The following is a 24,114-nucleotide window of genomic DNA, read 5'->3' on the forward strand; positions in this document are numbered from 1 at the left end:
TATCCTGTAGTCTATGAGGTTAGCGCCTCTCAAAGACAGACAGCCATTTTGTCTCTGTCTGTGATGACAAACTTGTAATCTAAATGCAGTGATGGGGCAGCTGACTGTTGTTAGCCAGCACAGGGACTCTTCCACCACTCCCATCAGGGATCAAGACCAAAGGACCAAGTATCAAACCCATGACTGACATTACTGAACAGCTTCCCCTGTCGCACGAGGAGACAGAGGAGGCTTTGCTGGTATTAAAAAAACATAAGTTAAGCCATAGCTATATTACCGATATTTCATTACACAAATGTAGCTGATTTCATGAAGATAATGTGCATCGTCGGAAGCTCTCTATGCTATCAATTATTACCAATTTTATTACAAGGGTAATAAAAAAAGTAATTAAAAAAAAGTCGACCTGAACCCGTAGTGGCGCGTGGGTCGGAGTCCGTTTCAGACTGAAAACATAACTTGTCTGAGATGACAGGTTGAGAGGCGGGTCATAGTAGCATGTCGATGATTTGATTTGACAATTCTAGGGACTGGCTTTGGCATTGGCCAATCCTGGCGTGTTCCACCCCCAAATCAGTGGGATTGTCATGCTACGCGAGTGGGATCTGCCGAGTACCAGGCAGCCAGCTACTTCTGTGTGGAACAAGCGGACAATCCGATGCATGGGTGCTGCCCGCCCGCCTGGAATCTCCGAGGGGCGACCCCTGACAACCAGGCTCTCAGGCGCGCGCCATTATCGCTATTGCGGTAAATACAATATTCCTGGAATGCGAGTTTTAATGAGCCAGTTACATTTCTTTGCATTCTCAGACAAATACCGATTTATTTAGTATGTTCCATACAATTGGCCAAGTTAGTAGTTAGTTTATGGGCTAGAAATTCTGCCAGATGACAGGCAATAGGTGCCATTTTCTCCTTCATTTGGAAGAGAAAATGATCCTGAAATGAAGATTTGATTGACAGCTGCCATGTCGTGATATGATTGGTTGAATGGGGTAGAGATTTGATCGTACTAGGTGATGTCAGCAAACTGTAGATTACTGTTATGAATGAAATCTTGAAAAATGAACTTTTGATGTGAAAAAGTGAAACTAAAAAAAGATTTTTGTTATTTGTTTTGGCATACATAATTACCGTAAATAGGTGCACTGCATACCCAGGTATTTGAAAAATAAAAGAAGTCATTTTTGGGTTCAGCTCGACTTTAAGGTATATAATAAACATTACTCAAACATATATGGGCCATCTCAGTAAATATAAATTAATGTGTTCAAACCATCAGGACTTTGAACCCTCATGCTGCTGTGTTTTTGTTGATGAGCAAGCAGAAAAATAAGCTTACTCAGCAAATATGCAAGGCAGCATCAAAGAATCACAGTATGACCCTGTAAGCAGATAGATCAGCCTTTCACACGTGTCCAGACCCAACCATCAGTAATCGCCCAGCAGACAGAGCGAAAGCCAAGAATTTACAGAATTACAGTTACACCTCTACCACCCCCTACTCAATATAACAGAAAGATTACAGTTACACCTCTACCACCCCCTACTCAATATAACAGAAAGATTACAGTTACACCTCTACCAGCCCCTACTCAATATAACAGAAAGATTACAGTTACACCTCTACCACCCCCCTACTCAATATAACAGAAAGATTACAGTTACACCTCTACCACCCCCTACTCAATATAACAGAAAGATTACAGTTACACCTCTACCACCCCCCCTACTCAATATAACAGAAAGATTACAGTTACACCTCTACCACCCCCCCTACTCAATATAACAGAAAGATTACAGTTACACCTCTACCACCCCCTACTCAATATAACAGAAAGATTACAGTTACACCTCTACCAGCCCCTACTCAATATAACAGAAAGATTACAGTTACACCTCTACCACCCCCTACTCAATATAACAGAAAGATTACAGTTACACCTCTACCACCCCCTACTCAATATAACAGAAAGATTACAGTTACACCTCTACCACCCCCTACTCAATATAACAGAAAGATTACAGTTACACCTCTACCACCCCCTACTCAATATAACAGAAAGATTACAGTTACACCTCTACCACCCCCCCTACTCAATATAACAGAAAGATTACAGTTACACCTCTACCACCCCCCCTACTCAATATAACAGAAAGATTACAGTTACACCTCTACCACCCCCTACTCAATATAACAGAAAGATTACAGTTACACCTCTACCAGCCCCTACTCAATATAACAGAAAGATTACAGTTACACCTCTACCACCCCCTACTCAATATAACAGAAAGATTACAGTTACACCTCTACCACCCCCTACTCAATATAACAGAAAGATTACAGTTACACCTCTACCACCCCCTACTCAATATAACAGAAAGATTACAGTTACACCTCTACCACCCCCTACTCAATATAACAGAAAGATTAGTTACACCTCTACCACCCCCTACTCAATATAACCGACAGTGAAGTCCACACTCCCTGAAGACTCCCTCCTCCACGAACGAACAACACTGGATAGTCCCGGAGCTCGAGGCCGCGGCCAGCAGACATGCAGAGGTCAGGTCACAGTCGTTCAGTGAGGGAACAAGAGCTGCCATGACGGCTTTAAAAGGCACAAAGGGAAGATCACAGGTTAAGTGAAGTATTAAACTCTGCTACTGCAAATGTATCCGCGTTAGGAGTATTTCTGACCCGTCGTTTGACACTGGGCTCCAAATGGGTCGAATCATAAGTTTAAAGCCATTCTTCAGCTGTGCAATCTTGTAATTTATGTAATATTTTGTCATGATAAATAGCATAATTGTATTTATAAGTTCATTCATTTCCTGAGAAAAAACTGCAGGGTCGGTTTGTGTTCTTTGTTTTGGGGACTGTAAAATTCAGTCTTATTGACACGATAAGCTTAATTCAAGTGAAGTTTAAATGAAAGTTTTCACTTTCTAATTTTTGTACAACACTTTTATTGTTTTCTTGTTTTTTTTAAGGGACTGAAATATTTATGTGTGACTGAGAACATTTTTCATAAAATCACAAATGAAATCCTAAGTACTTGAATAAAAAGAAATGTAACCAAGACGCACATTTAAATGGTCCTTTTCTAAGAGGGGAGCAACACAGGCCAACAGTATTAACTGTGTGCCTTATAGATATAATGCTGCAGAACAAGCATCTCATTCAAGCTGTAATGTCATTTTATTGAACAATAAATATTCATATGAATCTTTCGATCTCGACGACTTCCAGTGTCAGTTTGCAACACCTGACAATTGTGTGATCATCACATATTGATCTCAGCAATGAAGCAGGATGTTCGTTTTTCTTTTTTCTGTCGGCTTTTCACAGTGGTGGAATACACACATAAGCAGCCGAAGAAGTATTCAACATTTGACTGTACACAAGTCACCAGTGTTAAAGATATTACCGCATGTTGCAACGACAAGGCATTCTGAGAAACACATGAAATCATTTTCAAGGAGCTTAAAATACAGATTTAAATGGATACTATAAGTGAAATTGCATCTTTTTGGAACCGAACATATATCATTTCCTTTATCCACTTTAACATCAGAAACCTTTGATACTGCACAGGTATTGTTGACTGCCTGAAGCATACTGAGGTCTGGTTAGATTTGGGAGAAGGGTTATGTTCAGCTCACAGCTCATCATGTCCTGTACATCATAATGTCCTGTACAATAGGTCATCCCTTGACCTTGGATTCATTAAACCCACTGCTGTTGCACTCATCAGGAACAAATCACTGCATCCACTGGACATAAATCCATTTCTATCACAACCAAAACATAACAAAAAAAACAAACATTTTGGATTCAATTTAAACATAAAGACAGACCGTTAATAACAGTTATTTTCCTGAGAAAAAGACAGAAGGAACCTGATAACACATGTACAGTAGTATGAGGGGACTGCAGGTAAAGAGTTTATTACTTACAAGCTGGAATCAGCAATGCTCACAAGTCATTTTTTGAAGTCCAAGTCAAGTCTAAAGTCTTTGGTCACAAATCAAGTCTCTTATGGATGAGCATTCCATCACCTGCTGGATGCCATCTGGTCTGCTTAGAAAAAGGCATAGCTAAAACTATGCAATTCAAAGCATGTATTAGCATACAGTGTCAGGATTGATTAGTTGATATTATTAGTAGACATTTCCTTAATGTTAATGCGTCGGAAAAAAGTCAAGTTTCAAGTCACTCTGTGTGTGTGGTGGTGGTGGTGGTGGTGGTGTGTGTGTGTGTGTGTGTGTGTGTGTGTGTGTGTAACTTAAGTGTGACTCGAGTCCAAGTCACAAGTCCAAGTCCCCATCTCTGGCTGGAATCCCATGGTGTTACTTCAGCTACTAGGTGTAATTAGATTTATACAGTATTATGGTCTTGTTGTGAGTATCAGTGTCCTTAGCATTATAATTTGACCATAACTCATCAAATTCATCTTCACATGCATTGGAGCAAAGTACAAAGCCACCGGCCAGTTGAGTATTATAGGCGATGTTGTATTTGGCATCATTGGTAGATAGTAAATAGCTGAGGTCAAACTGTTTATTTCTGTTTATTCTTCTGCCCTTTGGAGTCCTCTGGACAGTCTGGCTGGTCTTGGTTTCCTTTCAGGAAGCGCAGTATCTTCTCAATCGTGGCCTCCTGGTACTCATGGGACCATCTGTGTTCAGAGAGAAGGCCACAGGCATTCGAAGAGGTGCATTACAAGCAAGCCAACGGTCCACCAAGCAATGTTTCCTAAGCACGTGGCATGTCGCAAACAATGAAATGTAACCCTTTGTAGACATTAATGATTCATGAAGCATAACAACGGGGTTTTAAAATATTAACAATGGTGGTTTAAAAAGGGACTGTGTAGTCTGACTCCTTCAAACACAGATCAAGCTGTACATCAAACAAATATTTCTCCATCTTTTCTCTTGTGAAATATTCAGCCCTCCCAGATCTGATGAATCTGTTTATTCTTGTTGTTGTTGTAGGCAGTTATAGATTGTGATAATTAAATTTATTGTGACACAATCAGATTATTAGACGCTTGTATTGCATAAAACAGCGATGTGGTGGAATTAAGCACAATTAGATAGTAATGTCTTGACAAAATGACAACATGTGCCTTTTAACATTAGAGTATGATCATGAACTCACTTGATGCCATTGAAGTTGAGTATAGACCTCATGTCATCCGGCAGAGACGTGGGGTCTGGCCACATGAATTTATCTGTGACAGGAATAATGTTCTTCTTACCGCCCAAGGCTGTGACTATCTCCTGCAAGAACAAGGAGAAATCCTGTCAGTCACTGAAATAATGAAATGTAACATCTAGACAGACTGGTCCCACCAGAATCATCCGTGGCCGAAAAGTATTTTTGTCCTTTGATTCCGGTTTGACCTCTATATTTGATCTTTCAAATCCAACATATATGCTCAGATATGGAATATGAATTTGAGACAGAAGTGATAAGGCTGTTCCATGGTCTGGATGAATACTCGTTTCTGATTGGCATCGGCAACCAAGGAGTTGCAACAACATTGACAGATTTGATTTGATCAGCCCCAGTCGTTAAACTAAGGCAATTTTTTTATACTAAAAATTACTATCCAAACACAAATCAATGTACAGTATACATGCAGTATGCAGTATGGAAATTGATCTATTCCAACTATCAGCCATTGTACTATTTACCTAATAAGTTCATTCATTCACTCATTCATACCTAATTTTATTATCGTTATCAACATGAATTTGTAATATCTGGATGAGGGGGTGCGGTGTGGTGGGGAGTGAAAGGTTAAAGAGGAGATTATACTCTTTATACTTACTATACTCAGGCCTGATATTTCAACATGGAATCCCTGAAATACTGTCTAGAGAATAGAAGACGTCTGACCTTGTGCACCCAGTCCTTCATGGCAGTGTCACCCATGCACTTGTCGAGCGCGTTGGCGGACAGGACCAGGATGAAGTTACGAGCGCGATGGACACTTTGAATCAGCTTGTCCTCAAATTTGCCGGCCTCCAGCTTCTCCACATCTATGAAGACGCTGTATCCTCGGACCTGCAGGTGCACCTTCAGGAGGCTTGGAGAGTGAGAGAGAGAGAGAGAGAGAGAGAGAGAAGAGGAAAGTCAGTAACAAATCCTCGGCTTGGAGTTATAAGGGTGTCAAAACTGAGTTATCCACATATATATGTAAATTGTCAAGTGAATGCAACATTTATAACAGGTTTTTATAAAAGTGATCAATCTGACTGCTTGACAACTCCATTTTGCTGCAATAAAAACTATTGAAGTGACTGGAAACTTTATCTTATTAGATAAAACAGATGTTGACCAAGTTTTCCTTTGCAGTTGAAAAAAGGTAATATATTGCTAAATTTCTTAAATAGCAATAATATTGTATTGTGACGTAAGTATCCTGATAATATCACATTGTGTGGACTCAGTCGTGTGGTGATTCCCACCCACTGTACTGTTCACCTTGTCCCGTTTATGCCCATAGTTTCACCCTCCTCCCCTCCCTGACTCAGGCCCCTCACCCCGCCTCAGTTCTGACCTGGCCAGCTGGGAGCCGGTTGTCCTGCGGTAGCTGATGAACACGTCAGGTCCTGGGGCCTGGGAGTCCGTGAGGCAGGGCTTGAAGGGCCTGCGGTTAGCAGCCAGGATCTTGGCCCGGTGGACCCCGTTCTCAACGCGGCAGTCGCACTGGAGCTGCTGGTCCGTCAGGGTCTGGACATTATTGCGATCCACTCCTGACTGGACTAGGCCGTAGGCGTACTGGCGGAAACGAGGGTCCACCTCGGCGAGCCAGTCAGCCATATTGGTGGGGTCGCACGTGGAGTAGTTGGCGTAGGTCTTCAGCACACGCAGGTCTCTTAGGAACCTGGAGGACCAGGCAAAGCGGAGGCGATGTTTAATACATGAATGAATGAACTGGGTTTTACTTTGAACCCTCGTCTTGACAGATCTTTATCACTTACCTCTTGCGGGTGAGGCCTGTAGTCATGCCCAGGTCAGTGCTCAGATCCTGGTCTGTGATGTTCAGCAGCAGGTCTCCATCCACCTGGAGCTCCTACATTATAAGACGATTGGAATCATCACTGATGATGTGTCCAAGCCGGACCATCTAGATGCAGACGGTGTTTCTACTAACGAATATATATGGTCATATATATCAGGGGGTTCTCATCAAGGACTCCTAAATATAACAGATGCAGACCCCCATTTGATAAGATTTTGTAAGACCCATCTCAGATTTTTGTTTGATTACATTTTTAGTACAAAATTATGAAACATATGGGTGCAACCTGCGTTGTGTTGACAGTCTGCACAATGACCCAACTTAAGGTTTGCCAGCTTGCAAAGTGCACACACTAACTGCAATGCCAACTGGCTAACTCCTTTGGCGGAGCGGGTTAACAGGGCTTTATACTGGGGAGTGTGATGGAAAAATTGTTTGTAATGATAAGATACGATACAACTTTATTGTCAGCTCACACTGAAATTTGTTTTGCCTCCATGGCATCACCGTTCACAATACAGACATGTGTATATGTGTGACCTATAAGATGTTTGCCCAACTACGCTAACGGATGTTTTGGACCCAGACAGGAGTTTCAGTTCTATGTGAAACTACCCATAAGCATCAGACTACCAAGAGGCCCCTGTTTAAAACAAGGATACTGTATGTACCTGTCTGGTTTTCGGTTTCATGTCCTAGAGAGACGTCATGAAACAACTGATTCTTCATCTCTTTATTTGTTGGTGTGCAGGACTGCACGTACACATGAGGACTTCCCCATTTTAAGGTCCAGCCTGCTTACTGTATAAAAAGTCTCACCCTGTGAGGAGGAGGCAGTTCTCTCAATGACAAGCAACCTGTTTTAAGTTGTCTCAATGAGATTGCTCAATCTGCAGATTAATAAATACTTCATTTACTTTCAAGAGTGCTATGTGACATTTTCTTCTCTGGACTTGCTCGTTTGCTGAGGTTACTGTTTTTTCCACAACAGGAGTGAGTTTAACCAACAACTTGTTACTACCACTCAAGACACAAATCTGATTCACTTGGTTACATAGGCATCATCCTTATTCATTCAATTTATCTATACCTATATTTGCAACCAGCATATGAGTGAAATAATTGTGAAACAATTTAAACAATTCCTCATTTTGCTGGGGACCCCATTTGAACTGCTGGTGGGTTACTGTGCAAGATCTTTGATGTTACACACCTGGAAACGGTCACAATAGGCACTAAAGCCAATCTGCTGGAGCCAAGTCCGGACCTCACAGTTCTTCCAGTTGGGCACACAAGACAGGATCCGTCTTGGCACCTCCTCACCCATCATGCCCAGCGCCCGCTTGGCAAGCGCGCAGGCTGTGCCGTTACTGGAGTACATGACGATTCGCTTTAGGCTCTGCACTGCGCCGATCTCTTGAAATATCTGGGAAGGAGGACACATGATAATTAGTTCATTTCTAACCCAGGAGACCTTCAGGCTAAGTCACAATAAAACCAGCAGTTATTTGACCTGAAAACAGGAGTGATATGTCAAGTGGACAGTGGCAGTACCTTAGTGTTGCGCTGGCGGGACTTGATGCTGGTCTCAACACAGAGGTAGAAGGCAGCGATGCACTTCCCTTCCACTCTTGCTCCATCCAGCAGTGGCAGCAGGTGCTGGAGGTCAGCTGCTGTCCTGCCCTGCATGCAGTCTGCACTGTCCAATAAGCTCCGGGCAAAGTCATCCGGATCCAGAGATGCTATGAATGGCTCCACCAAATCCAACGTGCCAGATTTCACCACCTCCTTTTCGATTTCTCGGTTGGCGGCTAAAACGGCGACAGCCAGGCATGCGTAGAAGCGAATGAGTTCGTCCTCTTTGGAGAACGCCAGCGGGAAGAGCCATTCTGCCGCCTGTTTCTCTATCATGAAGCGCTGGCAGCGGTGGCCTCCATACATGGCACAGTTGGCCAGGGCCACAGCGCAGTGGCGCAGCACAGTGGGGTCTGTCCCTCGGCACCAGAAGAGCAGGGCATCCAGGGCGCCGTGGGAGATGAGCTGGACTGACGTCTCCTCGGTGTGTTTGAACATGTGCTCCAGGATCCCAGAGACACTGCGTGCCAGCTGGGCGTCTTCCTGCTCTCGGGTCAGGTTGAGGATCACCCCCAGCCCCATGCGTGCCACATAATCTCTGTCAACAGAAGTACAAATGTTATGGTCTCTCCTGAGTCTAAATGGAGTGGCTATCAATTTGTCATTTGCTTTTATCCAAAGCGACGTACATAATGAGATTTGTATATTGGATATGAGAAGTGTGTAGAAAATGGAGTTCATTTGCAAAAACAGACTAATGCCATTCATAAAATGTATAAACAACACCTGTTTGATACTCCCTGGAGTGCACATACAAAATATTTGGTGATTTAGCCTCACTTCCGGGACAAAAATTTAAACAGATAACATTGCCCACTTGCTCCATTTTATAATAGATAAAATATGCTAAAATATTATACAGGTAATATAGCGTTAAATACATAAATATATAGTAGAAAATTATAAAATACTTATGGAGATATCAGTTTTTGCAAATTAACTCCAGTAAAACTAAAGCCTAATTGGCTAGCTAGACAGTGACAGAGGTTATTATCAATCATGGGGGCATAAATAATATGTGTCTTGATAACACCAAAGTTGTAAATGAGTGTTAGAGTGTTAATGAGTGCTACATACCTGTTCTCTGACACCAGGATCTGCTCCAGTAGCTTTGCAGACTCATAGGTGATCTCCACAGCAGGTATCTCCAGCAGCTGCAGCAGCAGCTCCAGGCCTCCGTCCAGGCGGATCCTGTTGCATATCTCTTCTGCCACCTGACGGCCCACGGTGGGCAGGATCCATGCCTCCTCCACCAGCTGGAAGGTCTCCGCGATGGCCCTGCGGGTATCATCTACGTCACAGGTATCTTTTGCTGACTTCAGCGTCTTCATGGCGGAGCGCAGGGCGGGGAGCGAGCTATCCAAAACGGCCTGCACGTCGGCGTTGATGCCCGGGGAGACCGCCTTGGGCTCCGCAGCAGAGCCGCTCCTCCGGGACTGGAGTCGGCTGACATACTCCGGGACAGTGAGCCTGTCCGAGCTGAACATGATGGAGATATGTCGATAGAGCCTCCACAGTAGGAGCGTCAGAGAGATGAGCATCTACCGACAAACTCCGAGCAGGCAGAGAAAGCTGGAGGCAGATCTAGTTCAACAAGACATCGGCTATAGGCTATGATATATCACCAGTGCGGTACGCATTGGCCTTCAATATAGCCTAATCAATGCAATGAACAAATAGGCCTACAAATATGTTTTTGTTTACAAAGCAGGCCTCCAAACCTAAGTGCTGTTTGCGTCCTCCCGATGCGTCAAGCAGGCCGCTAGCATATCCCATCAGAAGTGACAGACAGCTTTCACCAAATTACATCACCTCTCCTTGTCATCTCCAGGAGCAAAGCGGATAAACAATCGCGCATGTCGCGTCATGAGCCGGTGTTGTGCGCTTTGCGTCCTTTGCCGTGCCCTGGCGCTCTTTTGTCTCTCTTTAGCAATGCCCGTTATAAGACAAGTTTCATAACTCACCGGAGCCTCCCAGATACATTTCTGCAATGGGTCTAAAAAGTCTCATCGAGTCACCACTGAATCTCTGCCCAGCAGCTACAAACTATCTATCACAGTGTAAACCATTGTTTTTTCCAGAAGGGTGGAAGAGACAATAGGTGTCTGTTCCTCCGCTTGCATTAATTGTCCAGACAAAGGTCTGTTGTTGAAATATGTCGACCTAGTAAGCTTTTCCCATGCACCGCATTCGTCGCTCTATATAGCCCAGTGGTTCCTTCTACTTGTAGCCCATTGAAAATATGATTTATCCCAAAATAGCCTTCTCATCCGTTGGTCAGCATCATCAGCATCTGCCAGCTGCATCGGCTGCATCCTCGGGGTTTGCACCGCCCACCGGCTGCAGCTCCACAGACACGCCTACTGGCGGAGAGCTGTAAGGACCCCCACCCCCCTCACAGCGTCATCATCTCCAGGGATTTCAAACGACTGCCCTCTTGTGGGGATGCAGGAAAAATCCTGTGAGTCAGACCCTCACTGGCTTTGATAACTTATGACTGCTTTTATGAATGCACTAAGTGAAAAATACCACTCATGCTCAGTAATCACTTGTTTAGCTATTGTTCCTTGGCGTAAGAATAACATTTATTATTATTATTATTATTATTATTTTTATTATTATTATTATTATTATTATTAGTAGGCTAGTAGTAGTAGTAGTAGTAGTAGTAGTAGTAGTAGTAGTATTAGTATTAGTATTAGTGTTAGTATTAGTATTAGTATTATTTTAGTGGGGTAAAGTACAGTGGGTGTTTAGAATAGCAACTCTCTCTTTCTCTCTCTCTCTCTCTCTCTCTCTCTCTTACACACACACACACACACACACACACACACACACACACACACACGCACACACACACACACACATACACACACACGCACGCACACGCACACACACACACACACACACACACACACACACACACACGCGCACACACACACACACACACACACACACACACACACACACACACACACAAACAAACACACGTCAAAGGCTTTGGAGAAGTCAAATGTTTTTGGCTAGCTCTTAATGTCTCAAGTCCACAGACAGGCTATCCGCACCTTGTAGCATTATAGCTACTATACAACCAGCTTTACCAGCGTTTGATTTAATCCTTGGAACATCTAAGAGGCCGGTGCCAGATGACCTGAGAGACTTAATTGGCTCAGACAAGTCAGAAATGTATTGTTGCCAGGCCATGTAGAGCCGTGTAAACAAGCAGACAATTCTTAAGGTCAAAGCTTAGTGCCGTGGAAGCCAGTGCAGTAGTGTAATGTTTAATGTATTAGGTTTTCCCATAATCTGAGTATATTTTACAATAGTCTAACGGTTAGACTATTATAAAGCCCTCTTTTACTTGTAAAGGCATGCACACGTTTTCAGAGAACATCTGACTTTAAAAGTATTTTTATTAGATGGACAATTATGATCTTAATATGACTTTGGAAATGCAGGCCGGCATGCATAATCACACCAAGGCTTCTAACCTGCTCAGTGCACTGTAGAGGGAAAAGAGATTTTCTGTAACAAGTCATTCAGTCCAATCTTTATTGAGCAGAATAAAACGATAGGATATCCACATACAATTACAATCACTCAGCAAGTTAAGATGACTCAAATACTCAGAGACCAGTGATTCATTTGAATAATTATGATATCTTTCCATATTGCGTAAACAAGAAAGAACATTTACAGATTGAATAAGAGGGGTCCAACAATTGGCCCTTGTGAAACACCACAGATTATAACATGTTTTCCAGAGTTAAAACTTGAAATTTCTACCTTTCAGGTACTGTATGACCCCAACCAACTGTTCTGTCAAAGGCTGCACTCAGATCTACACAGGCGGAGGAAATCAGCTGCTAAGCAACCTCATCAAGGTCTTAAACGAGTATGCATTTTCCACCACCAGATGAAGTGCATATGTGGAGAGAAGGAATTCTCAGGTTTCCTATCAGGGCGAGATTTAACAAAGTTAAGTCTACTCTAAATTGTGTCTTTTTTAGGTAAGAAGCTTAAAATTATGCACATTGAGTAGCACTGGAAAAACTCTTGAAACTTGAAATAGAGAATTGTGTCATCAGTAATCATAGAGAAATGTGATTGCCCAGCAAGTTTCAATTCCCCATTGTGTTCCCCATTGTGTAATGGGGGATCCCCATGTGTAGGAAGGACAGCACAATGTTCTTTTCCAAATGTGTGTTAATATTGTCCAAAAGAAATGATGAAGCTGTGGGCAGTGTTACCTTCTAAACCAGTATGACTGTGCATTTCCATTGAGGATTGATCTAAACTACTAGTTCTGATAGGCTACCCACTGGAGCACACAGAGTTGGCATGCAGCCTCTCCTCTCTCTCCCCCCAGAGGGTTTTCAAAGTCCATGGCTGATTCTAACTCCCCTCAGATGTGCTCCATCACTAGCTAACAAATGGAGCTCTCCATGGTGCTGAACCTGTGTTCACTCATTTTAGCCAGTAGCCATTTTTGCCCATTTAGTCGGCCCCAATGACCTAATAAAAAAAACTGCCTGTACCCGTGCCAAATATGAATGCTGTCAGGCCGATGGTGTCAGACATACAGACGGAGTGCAGGGAGGTTTGCTCATTTATTACACACACACACACGCACACGCACGCACGCACGCGCACACACACACACACACACACACACACACACACACACACACACACACACACACACACACACACACACATACACACACACACACACACACACACACACACACACACACACACACACACACACACAGATTTTGAACATACAACATGTGGGGTCCAGGGCTTTTTCTGTCATTTTGAGTAAAGCACACTAGCCTTTAGTACTTTGCTCTTCTGTTTGCCCTGAGGCCCCTCAGTGACGCCACACTAACATCTAAACTCAAGTCTCTGCCTGTCTTTTGTGAGCAATTAGATCAAATTAAAGAGCTTTTCAATCACAATACAGGAGGATGTTGCTGACTGATAGAATTAGACTGCAGAGAGAAAGGTCACTGCTCTGTGACTACATTACATGAGTAACCCCTTTGTTTTGCAATGCAAGTGGTCAGAGGATAACAGATGGAAGTGTAGTATTGCTCAACTTGTCCAGTTTGAAAGTAACCATTTTTTTGCTCGCTCTCTCTCTCCCCTCTCTCTCTCTCCCTCTCCCTCTCTCTCTCCCCCCCTCTCTCTCCCTCTCTCTCTCTCTCTCTCTCTCTCTCCCTCTCGCTCTCCCTCTCCCCTCTCTCTCTCTCTCCCCCCCCCTCTCTCTCTCTCTCTCTCTGTTTCACATTTGCTAACAGGTTTAAGTCAACACGGACAGAGGGTGGAGGGCGCATGTTTCTAATGATTGGTAGCACACAGCCGTTACTTTCCCACTCAGTCCACTCACACATCCGCAGAGAGAGGATGAGGCTATGGGCCGTCCGGCTGCTAGCTCTGCTAGCTGTTGCTTTTGCTGCAGAAGGTATAGTACTCATTTTTTAAATCCATTTTATCGTTATGTATAGAAACAATAACAATAATATAAGAAAAGTAAAGTTTTGCTGGTTGTTATACTGTATATCATGTATTTGGGAAAACTAAAGAAGCAACAGTTTATCTACTGTGCATATTGATTTACTGTAACAGTATAAGCACACACATAGAGTAATGTTACTGTAGTACACACATAGTAGGATTGGGGACCGTTCACATTTGAACCGATACCGGTACAGGTTCCGGTAGGCTATCTGGAATTTGGTACCGGTACCCAATGGTGTCTTTTTTCGCTACTTTATAATTCATATTTCAGTTGTTTGTTTGTTTTTAATCCCCAACTTATACATTTCAACATTGTTATTTATAGAACATTTTCCACACAGATGCTCTCTCAGCAGGTATCTACATTTGGTACATACAGAGAGGTTTTACTTGAATCGGTACTTGGCAGTACCGATGTAATTCGGTATTCCCTTAAAAGTTCAGATTTCGGTACCCAACCACAACACATAAGTATGTATATTAACATTTCCATCAGTAGCAACACTGCACTGCCAGCTGCTTGATCATTTCTCTCCACTCTGGCACTTCATCTCAAGAGTCGTGTATGGACCGCTGTGAGAATGGCTTCGACTCTCAGAAGAAGTGCCAGTGTGACTCTATGTGCAAGTATTACCAGAGCTGCTGCTTCGACTATGAGGCAATCTGCCGCAGCAACAGTAAGCCTTCTCTCTACTAGCATGTCAGTAATACTCATATTGTGACCAGTGTTGGGGGTAACTCATTACAAAAGTAACACATTACATGTAATGTATTACTTTTAGCAGTAACTCAGTAATATAACTTATTACTTATAGGATTTCAGTAATATTATACCAGTTACTTTGTCAAGTAACTCAAGTTACAAATTGAGTTACATTTTATTAAATCAAAGCACATATTTAAAAAAGATACAATCATTTCCTAATCAAACTGTGTTTTTATGCTAAAAACCACTATAGATGACAATAACAAAGGAAAGAATAACATTTAGAATTTTGGATAGTTTACACCGACTTCAAGGCGGTTGAAATAATTTTTCGGGATGTTCCGGGGCGGTGATGTCATTCTGCTGCTGCTGCTGTTTTGGTAAAAGTAATGCAAATGTAGTGTAATAATAAGTAACGAGTTACTCTACACAGAAACTAATATTGTAAAGTAACTTATTACTTTCAAATTAAAGTTACTAGTAATATGTAGTATATTACATTTTGAAAGTAACTTGACCAACACTGATTGTGACCCAGTAAAGATAATGGAGGGACAAGTGTAGCCATTGATATCACTGCACTTTCCCCTCAGCTCGTGGGGACACGTTTGTCGTTGCAGAGGATGACGATGATGATGATGGCCTAGTTGGGGCCACTCCCACACCGACCGCTGGCCGTCCAACAGTGCCTGACGAGTCTCTTTCTGTTAGCCCTCGCAAGCCCACACCCCACCCCGCCCCGACCTCTGCTTCTACACCACAGCCCACACCCCACCCCGCCCCGACCTCTGCTTCTACACCGCAGGATCTGCCAGCAACAACAGCAGAAAGAAGCACAGCCCCAGAGGTACTCGTGGACACCATCATTCAGAGAGTCCCTGTTACACAGATGACTCCCGTTTCACAGCGAGTCCCCGTCAAACAGGACGTCCGCCCCACCACGCAGAAGGTCCCGACCGCACGGGACGTCCCTGTGACCCCGACAGTACCCGTCACGACTACTCCCCCGGTCACTACAGCCACCACTGAGGCTCCTGACCCAGATGCCGAGATCTGCAGCGGCAGGCCGTTTGACTCTTTCATGCAGATAAAAAACGGCTCCATCTACGCGTTCAGGGGTAAGTGATTGGAGGAAAATACAAGTATATTATGTTGCGATTGGTTTATCAAGGGAGCATGTTGTATTTGTAGAAATTTGACATTTGAGAGAACTTGGGGTTCCTCGATAGAGTTTACTTGTGTACGTTCTGTTGGAGCGGATTGGGAGTGTATAATCATTGGTACATCTTGCTGTTGCGTGTGTGCTAGGGGAGTACGTCTTTGAACTGGATCAGAAGTCGGTGCGTCCTGGTTATCCAAAGCTCATAAAGGATGTGTGGGGCATCAAAGGACCCATTGATGCTGCTTTCACACGGGTCAACTGCCAGGGCAAGACCTATATCTTTAAGGTGGGGATGCAGCGCTGAAGCGAGACACAACTCCTCTTCCTGTGGATGAATTTAAATGAATTAGACCAATTAAGTCCATCTCTGCTCTGAGAAGAATGTAATGATTCAGCGATGCTAACAATCATGGCAAACTTTCAACAGGGAAACAAGTACTGGAGGTTTGACGACGGTGTGCTGGACGATGACTATCCTCGACAAATCAATGTTGGCTTTGACAAGATTCCCGATTATGTGGACGCAGCATTTGCCCTTCCTGCCCCTAGTCACCATGGCAAAGAGAAGGTCTATTTTTTCAAAGGTACAGCCAGGTCTTAAGCTTAACGTCTCCATTTATCTGTGCATTTAGTCATTGCTGTATTATGGAAGTTTTGTCCATGTGATGATGCGAAAACTCAAATCTTGTGATGATCATCGTTGACTTTACATAGTCACTTGCATATCACAACTTCACAAGATTCTTATTTTGTAACACTTTGTTGTTTTCACCATGCAGACGATCAGTATTACCAGTATGAGTTCCTGCACCAACCGTCCCATGAAGAGTGCATCAGAATGTCAGCGAGGTCCCCCTCCACGCTGTTCAGGCGCTACACTGACATGTACTACGACAACTATGAGCACTTTTTCAGCCAGCTCTTCTCCGACAGTGAGTTGTGCTGTTATAGATCGCTTGTATCTGCAGAGGCGGGGAGTATAAGTACCGAACTTAGGTACAATTCTGAGGTACTGTCTGGCACTTTATTGAGTATTTCCATTTGGTGAGAATTCCACTACATTTCAGAAGGAAATATTGAAGGAAATATTGTACTTTTTTTAGTCCACTACATACATCTGGCTGCAAAATAAGGTTTTTACCTGCAACACATACAGCATGATAAGCTCATAAAATATGAGCAGTGCTAGAGTTTAAACTCCCAACATTGTATGGAGTAGTTAGACCCAAAACATTCAAATAGTTTTTACATGTTAATGCAGCAGTAATTTAACACTGAAAAAGACCATTCTTGAATGAGTCCTTTTGATACTAAAGCACATTCTACTGCTAATACTTCTATACTTTATAGAGCTGAAAATGGAGAAAATGAATGGGAAACTCACTTCCGGGGCAAGAGATGTCACGTGACTGTTCTGCTCTATTGAAGAAAACTTTTGAATGCAGAACGTTTACTTGTAATGGAGTATTTCTCCATACCGTATTGCTACTTTTAGGATTTGAGAACTTTTTCCACCACTGTTTCTCTAGGTGTTTTCAAGGAACGGGTCTTGTGGGTCTTGTGTCAATTCTGGACTGATCCATTTCTCCTCTTCCTCAGTGCCCCAGCATCACAGCGGCCACCACTTCATTAACAAGGACTGGAAGGGCATCAAGTCACCAGTGGATGCTGTCCTGGCTGGCAGGATCTACGTCGGCCCCTGGAGCTCCACACCACCCCGCAATGACTACCGGCCTGACCAGCAGTGGGGTCAACATCAAGGCCAACGGCAACAGCAACAGCAACTGCAACTGCAACGGCAACAGCAACAGCAACTGCAATATCAGCAATATCAGCAGTATGGACAGCAATGGGGCCAACAGTATGGGCAACAGTGGGGCCGCCGCAGGAGGGCCGCCTCCTGGGAGACCTTGGCTGGGCGGGGGATGAGCATGGGCCAGGGCTTCGCTGACAGAGGGATGGACTTGGGGCTGACGCTGGCGGAGAGGGGGCTGGTAATGGAGGAGAGGCTCGGACGAGGCTGGGACAGACGGAGGGATCAGGACCGGGATCAGGACAGACGGAGGGATCAGGACCGGGATCAGGACAGACGGAGGGATCAGGACCGGGATCAGGACAGACGGAGGGATCAGGACCGGGATCAGGACAGACGGATGGATCGGCAAAACGTCCGCGACAACTACGACTCCAGAAACAGAGATGACAGGAGCCACTGGGAGTTCATCCAGAGGAGCCAGCCCCTACAGAGTGTCTTCTTCTTTAAAGGAGGTAATGCAGTATGGAAAGGACAGTTGATTCGTCAGCATGGCCGTAGCCAGGGTTTGTGAAATACCGAGGTCATTTTAGCGTGGCGTGGGGGGGTCCAGGGGGGGCTGTGCCCCTCCGTTTAGAAAATCGTGTCCATTTTAAAGTAAAATGCTTCAATCTGGTGCACTTTGAGAGCAAAATTAAGAGGCTAGATCTATAAAGAACTACAGACATCATGTTAGATTAATATCCTCTTTACTGTGCTGTTGCTTTACAATGATACAAAAAATAAATGTCGGCCCACATAATATATATTCTGCATACAGGTCACATGCAGAATACTGCTCAATTAAATACAATGGCCCATCTACACAAACATTACTTACAGGGGAGTTACTTACCCATTCATTTCAATATAACTGTCCCCAAAGTCTAGCCCCAATCTAGCCCCAATGCAAAATGTAAACGTTGTGGTGATGTCTCTTCCTTCTATATAGCACACAGAGAGGCAAATTGTTGCATTTCTGATCAACTATGTCATATATCATGTTATTTATGAGGGTTTTAAAACATCAATGACAGATGAAAAGATCTGGGCGCCGGGGCTATTTTTTCCATGCGACAGTCCATCTGGCATAATTCACGCTTTAGGCTACCAGTATAATTACAGTATGAATTTATTTTTCACTGTGAGAAAATGCCCTTGTGGTGTTAAGAGTGTGTGAGAAGTGACAATAAATTGATGGAATCTCATGGTCAATGCGAGCTAGAGTTGGCAGCAGGGCGGGAATTACATGGAGGCCAGTGGCCTCCGTTGCCCCTCCCTCTGGCCGTGATGCCCTGAGATCCCTAAGGCCACCTTGCCACTGCCCTGCTACCAGCCTGCTACTGCTTTACTGGTCTCAGTTTAAGGTAGCCTGCTCGATGCAAAGGATGTGTAACTGGCTCAAACAGTTGACCCGAAATCTTTAAACCGGTTGATTTAAATCAGATTGAGGAAAAAGTGTGCATGTACTGTAAATGCAACTACTGACAGCTTGAGTTTTGGGAGGTATCTATACCAGCAAAAATACAGTGATGACAGTTCCAAGCTACTATTCCTTGTTAAGCTATGAGTATTCATCCAGAGGTTTGCTGATCCTAACTGGGATTTTCCCAGTGCAACCAACCACAGTCTTGTGCTGTTGGACCAATTGGAGGTTTGGCCAATCACATTTTGACGACAGTTGTTTTGGAGGAGGAGTTACTCCTCCTCCAAAACAACTCTTGCTAAAAACACAAGGATAGCAGCCGTGACATATCACTGCTTATCCCACTGCTACTCACAAGTCTTCCCCGCACTGAAAACAAATGGTCAGGTTTATTGTCTGTGTTTGCTTTCTAGATAAGTACTACAGAGTGGACCTGAAGACCAAGAAAGTTGACCCTGCATATCCCAGATCCATCGGCAAGTACTGGCTCGGCTGCTCCGGCACCGCGGGGGCAGAGAAGAAGTAGAATGTTGTATCTTGAATCTGGACTATATGAATTGTACAATACACATGTGTGTATAACAGAATATTCTCTTTCAATTAAACTGGCTATATTGGCTGTTGAAGGCGGGTCAGTAACTTCCTAATTGCAGTGCACGCAAAATAACTGCGCATCACTTTAACCCATATTGTAGATCAATGAAAGTCCTCCCACTGCTGCATACTACAATAGTTTGTTCATCACGGCCAAAGTTCAATAGGTCGGTTTTCTATACTCTTGATGGTCTTCTCTCTCCTCTGTATGCTCTAATTCACATGTGGTGGGCCCACAACTAACATAGTATATAACATATACATAATATAACAAACATATATATATATATATAATATATATATATCCACGACAGCGATAGCGATAGCTCTGTATATTATAGCCTTCTTCATGTAGTTAGACTTTGGTCGGGGTAAGGTAATCTGTCCACCAATTGCTCCTCTGGTGAAGTGTGTATCAATATTTGAACTATAAATTATGTTATTGTAAAGAAATTTAGGAGTCTGAGTTTGAATAACTCTATGAAAATATATAAGTAGGTTGGCCGAAAGCCTTTCCTCAACACTAAGCCATGAGAGACGTGCATGCATGCTACACTAGACCTATAGGGGGCAGCCCAAGACCAGTCTAGCTGCCTTGTTTTGTACTACCTGTAACTTTCTACAGTAACCCAGATGCCCACACCACCGAGCAATAATCCAGATGGCATAAAACCAATGAACAAACAATTTGGCGAAACAATACTGATGTTAGAACTGCTCTGCCCATCTTGGCAACTAATTTGTTGAGGTGATCAGACCAAGACAATGTACAGTCGAGCCAAAGTCCTACACTGTTTTTACTTGTTGTATAGTTTGACCCTCAATCTGTGAATTCATTTTTGGATTGTGTGATACTCCATAATTATAACATAAAAAAGGGGGGGGGGGGCAAAAAAGTAACTGGGCTCAGTCACTTAAAAAAACAACAACAACAACAACAACAAAAACAAAAAAACAGCCAGATTAAATTTTCTGTTGGGTCACCCAACATGGGTGCTCTTTACACTTCCTGACTTCAGCCCGATCGCACGTAAAATGACATAGCTGTGACTGAACAAAATTCTGCTCACTCTCTCTCTCTCTCTCTCTCTCTCTCTCTCTCACACACACACACACACACCAACACACATACACACACACACACACACACACACACACACACACACACACACACACACACACACACACACACACACACACACACACACAGAAACTTCTCATTCTTATTACAGGGTAAGTGATATCATCTGTGATTGGTGATGAATTTGAGTGTGTCCCAGAGGCTTTGGACACCACTGTGTTCCAGACTAGAGGGGGTCCGTCTAACTCCCAGGGTCGTCTAACTCCCATGGGTCCACTAGTAATAATAATTAAAAAATGACTAATACCAAGACATTGTTTTTAATCAAAGTATATTTAAATAAAGATACAATCATTTCCTGATCAAATTGTGTGTTTTTAGGCAAATAACCACTATAGATGACAATAACAAAGGAAAAGAATAACATTTAGAATCCTGGACAGTTGACACTGACTTTAGGATGATTGGAATTCTTTTTCGAGATGTTACGGCATGGCGGTGTCATTCTGCGGTTATTTTGGTGAAAGTAATGGAAAAAGTAGCGTAATACTGTACATAAGTAAGTAGTAGTTTATAAGGAAGACATAATGATACGAAAGGCAGTTCATTGCCATTATTGCCTATACAGCAATGATTGTCACAACTCCTCACATTAGGTTAGTACATTGTCTTACAATTCTCTGCCGGACAGTACGTGTGTTGGGCCTGTATAGAGTTGAAGTTAAGGTAAACCTATGATATTTAACAGGGTGATTATCTTGATAGCTAGACACCTAACATGCACGCACGCACACGCTCGCGTGTGCGCACACACACACACACACACACACACACACACACACACACACACACACACACACACATGCACCCATATGACCTGGGAAATCACCTATAGTCCTATACTATTAAAACTTGTACCACTTCATTCATAACATTGCTTTCAGCCTTCCTTTGCCCAAACAGGAACTAGACTGCCATATTTACATTCTCTCAACTAGACTGTAATTTAAATTATTTGTCTAGTTGATTGAATGACATATTTCCTTTCAACTAGACTGTCATGTTTTAAATATGAGTCGTTGATTGAAAGATATTTCACATTCTCCTTGTGTTATGCAAGGTGTTGCAGCATCATACTCATGTGGTTTTCTCAGAGCAACGTTGAGACAAATAACACTGAGAATGGTAAAGTACGGTATTAGAGCAAACTTGTCAAAAAGCTTTTGTGTGTGCAAAAAACAGATACTTGTTTTCCAGCAACAGATCAATCAATCAATTTGAAAATGATTGTATTTTCATGTTCTATTTTCTACAAATAACGGTGAATGTCTGATGGATTTCATCCAATCCACTTTGAATGCTAAGAATTTGGTAATTAGGCAAAAAAAAGGGGGAGGGCAATTGCCCCCTCAGATATATAACTACACACAACAATCTGTGCAATCAATGCACCCCTGCAGGGCAAGAAAGGGATCCTCATTCCAGACCTTCACCTGTCTTTTGTGCACCGTCTCCCTCCTCATCACCATCTTGTAAATGGGTAGAAGATGCACAGTATTATGATCAGAAGATCCAAGGGCAGGGCCCGCCTCAGATTTACAGTATATGCTCCCTTTATGGAGCCATAGCAGTCCAGAGTTTTGTTGTGGCGTGTGTGGCAGCTGATGTATTGATAAAAAAAAAACTGTCTCCTAATATAATATTGGGGGCATCAGGGGAGGTAGATTGCAGTGTCTGCACCGCTCTGAAAATGGTGTTCGCTGCGACATCCTCATTGGCTTTTGGATTAATTTAGATGGACAATATCAGGCGTGCATAACTGCAGGGTGAAGTTATTGCACCATCTCCGATTGATATAGACACACACCTCCTGCCTGTTTTGATTGATGTAAAGACACACCTCCTCCCTGTTTTGATTGATGTAAAGACACACCTCCTGCCTGTGTTTTGATTGATGTAAAGACACACCTCTCTGTGTTTTATGTGTTACCTCACTGTCCCGATCCACCCGTATGGGGGCTCCAAAGCCGTTTATGTACATTTCCCAGCAGGGCAGACACATTAGAATATTTAGACCCCTTTTTAGACATGGTTGCTAACAATGGATTCTGTAGGGGTTGTAGTTTTGTGTGGTCATCACGCTAGCAGCTAGCTTTAAAAAGTGAGCCCGCCACAGCCTTTGAAAAACAGTAATACCGCAGATTTTTATTAATTTATTAATTTATTTACTGATTTATTTATTTTATTTATTCATTTATTTATTTTTAAGATGCGGGGCTATTCATAAAACATTTTGACGACCAGATTGTGGGCATACTATTGTACGCGGATTACATAGTCTTACTTGCTAAACACGAAAATGACCTGCGGATCATGTTGAACATTGTTGTCGAATGGTGCTGAAAATGGAGACATAGTAAATCAAGACAAAACACAAATAGTAAATTTTAGACGCACATCAAGGGAGAGCTCTTTTGTATTTAATTTGGGTTCATTAGCACTATATGGATCATTATAAATATCTGGGCTTGACGCTGGACGAGTATGACCTGTATGACCTGTATGACCTAGAATCAAGGTCATACATTCACTTCAGTTCTGGCCACTAGTGGTGATATGGGTTGGGAATCCCCAAGCATCAGACACAAAAGTAAAATGCTTTGACTCTGGAATAGACTTGTGAGAATGTCTGACCAAAGACTCACTAAAAGATATTTAATTGGGACATCGCCCATAGTCATCCCTGGGCAAATTAATTGAATTTTATTCGAACGATTTGTCATTTATTTTTCAGAAAAGGTTTATTATGTGATACCCGAGAGTCTTTGAGTAATATGTTTATTCTGTATAAAGATAAATGGTCTGTTGACTTATGATATAAACCAAAACTAAGAACCTATTGTCACATAAAAGACAGTTACTGTGTAGAACCCTATGTGAAGTTTGATTTGGACAGACAACAAAGATCTCTGTGTGCTCAGTTATGCTCTGGACCTCTTCCTTTAGTAATAGAGACTGGTAGGTTTAATGCTACCCCGGAAGAAGATCGATGTTTTGTTCTATTATAGTGTATATGATGATGCAAGGGAAGTACTCTTTAGTAAAAATGTCCTCTATTTGTGTTGACTGTCTTTAGTTGGATGATTATGAGA

General features: G+C 42.9%; 2 protein-coding genes across 2 annotated transcripts; one reads left to right on the top strand and one right to left on the bottom strand.

The window, feature by feature from the left end:
• Nucleotides 1-4,204: 4,204 nt before the first annotated feature.
• sarm1 (sterile alpha and TIR motif containing 1) lies at nt 4,205-10,740 on the bottom strand. Its single transcript, XM_083637582.1, has 8 exons — nt 9,753-10,740; nt 8,595-9,213; nt 8,254-8,466; nt 7,000-7,091; nt 6,576-6,902; nt 5,912-6,101; nt 5,168-5,289; nt 4,205-4,682 (listed from the first exon to the last, which is right to left on the bottom strand). The coding sequence occupies exons 1-8, from the start codon at nt 10,214-10,216 to the stop codon at nt 4,565-4,567; spliced, it is 2,145 nt and encodes a 714-aa protein (XP_083493708.1). The 5' UTR covers nt 10,217-10,740; the 3' UTR covers nt 4,205-4,564.
• Nucleotides 10,741-13,999: 3,259 nt separating this feature from the next.
• On the top strand, nt 14,000-19,899 carry vtna (vitronectin a). The gene is made up of 8 exons (XM_083637367.1): nt 14,000-14,145; nt 14,759-14,878; nt 15,501-16,025; nt 16,216-16,355; nt 16,497-16,653; nt 16,849-17,001; nt 17,669-18,337; nt 19,701-19,899. Exons 1-8 carry the CDS (start codon nt 14,016-14,018, stop codon nt 19,811-19,813), a joined length of 2,007 nt encoding a protein of 668 aa, XP_083493493.1. The 5' UTR covers nt 14,000-14,015; the 3' UTR covers nt 19,814-19,899.
• The last annotated feature ends 4,215 nt before the right edge of the window (nt 19,900-24,114 follow it).

This window comes from Poromitra crassiceps (genome assembly GCF_964638095.1).
Source record: "Poromitra crassiceps genome assembly, chromosome: 5".
NCBI lineage: Eukaryota > Metazoa > Chordata > Actinopteri > Beryciformes > Melamphaidae > Poromitra > Poromitra crassiceps.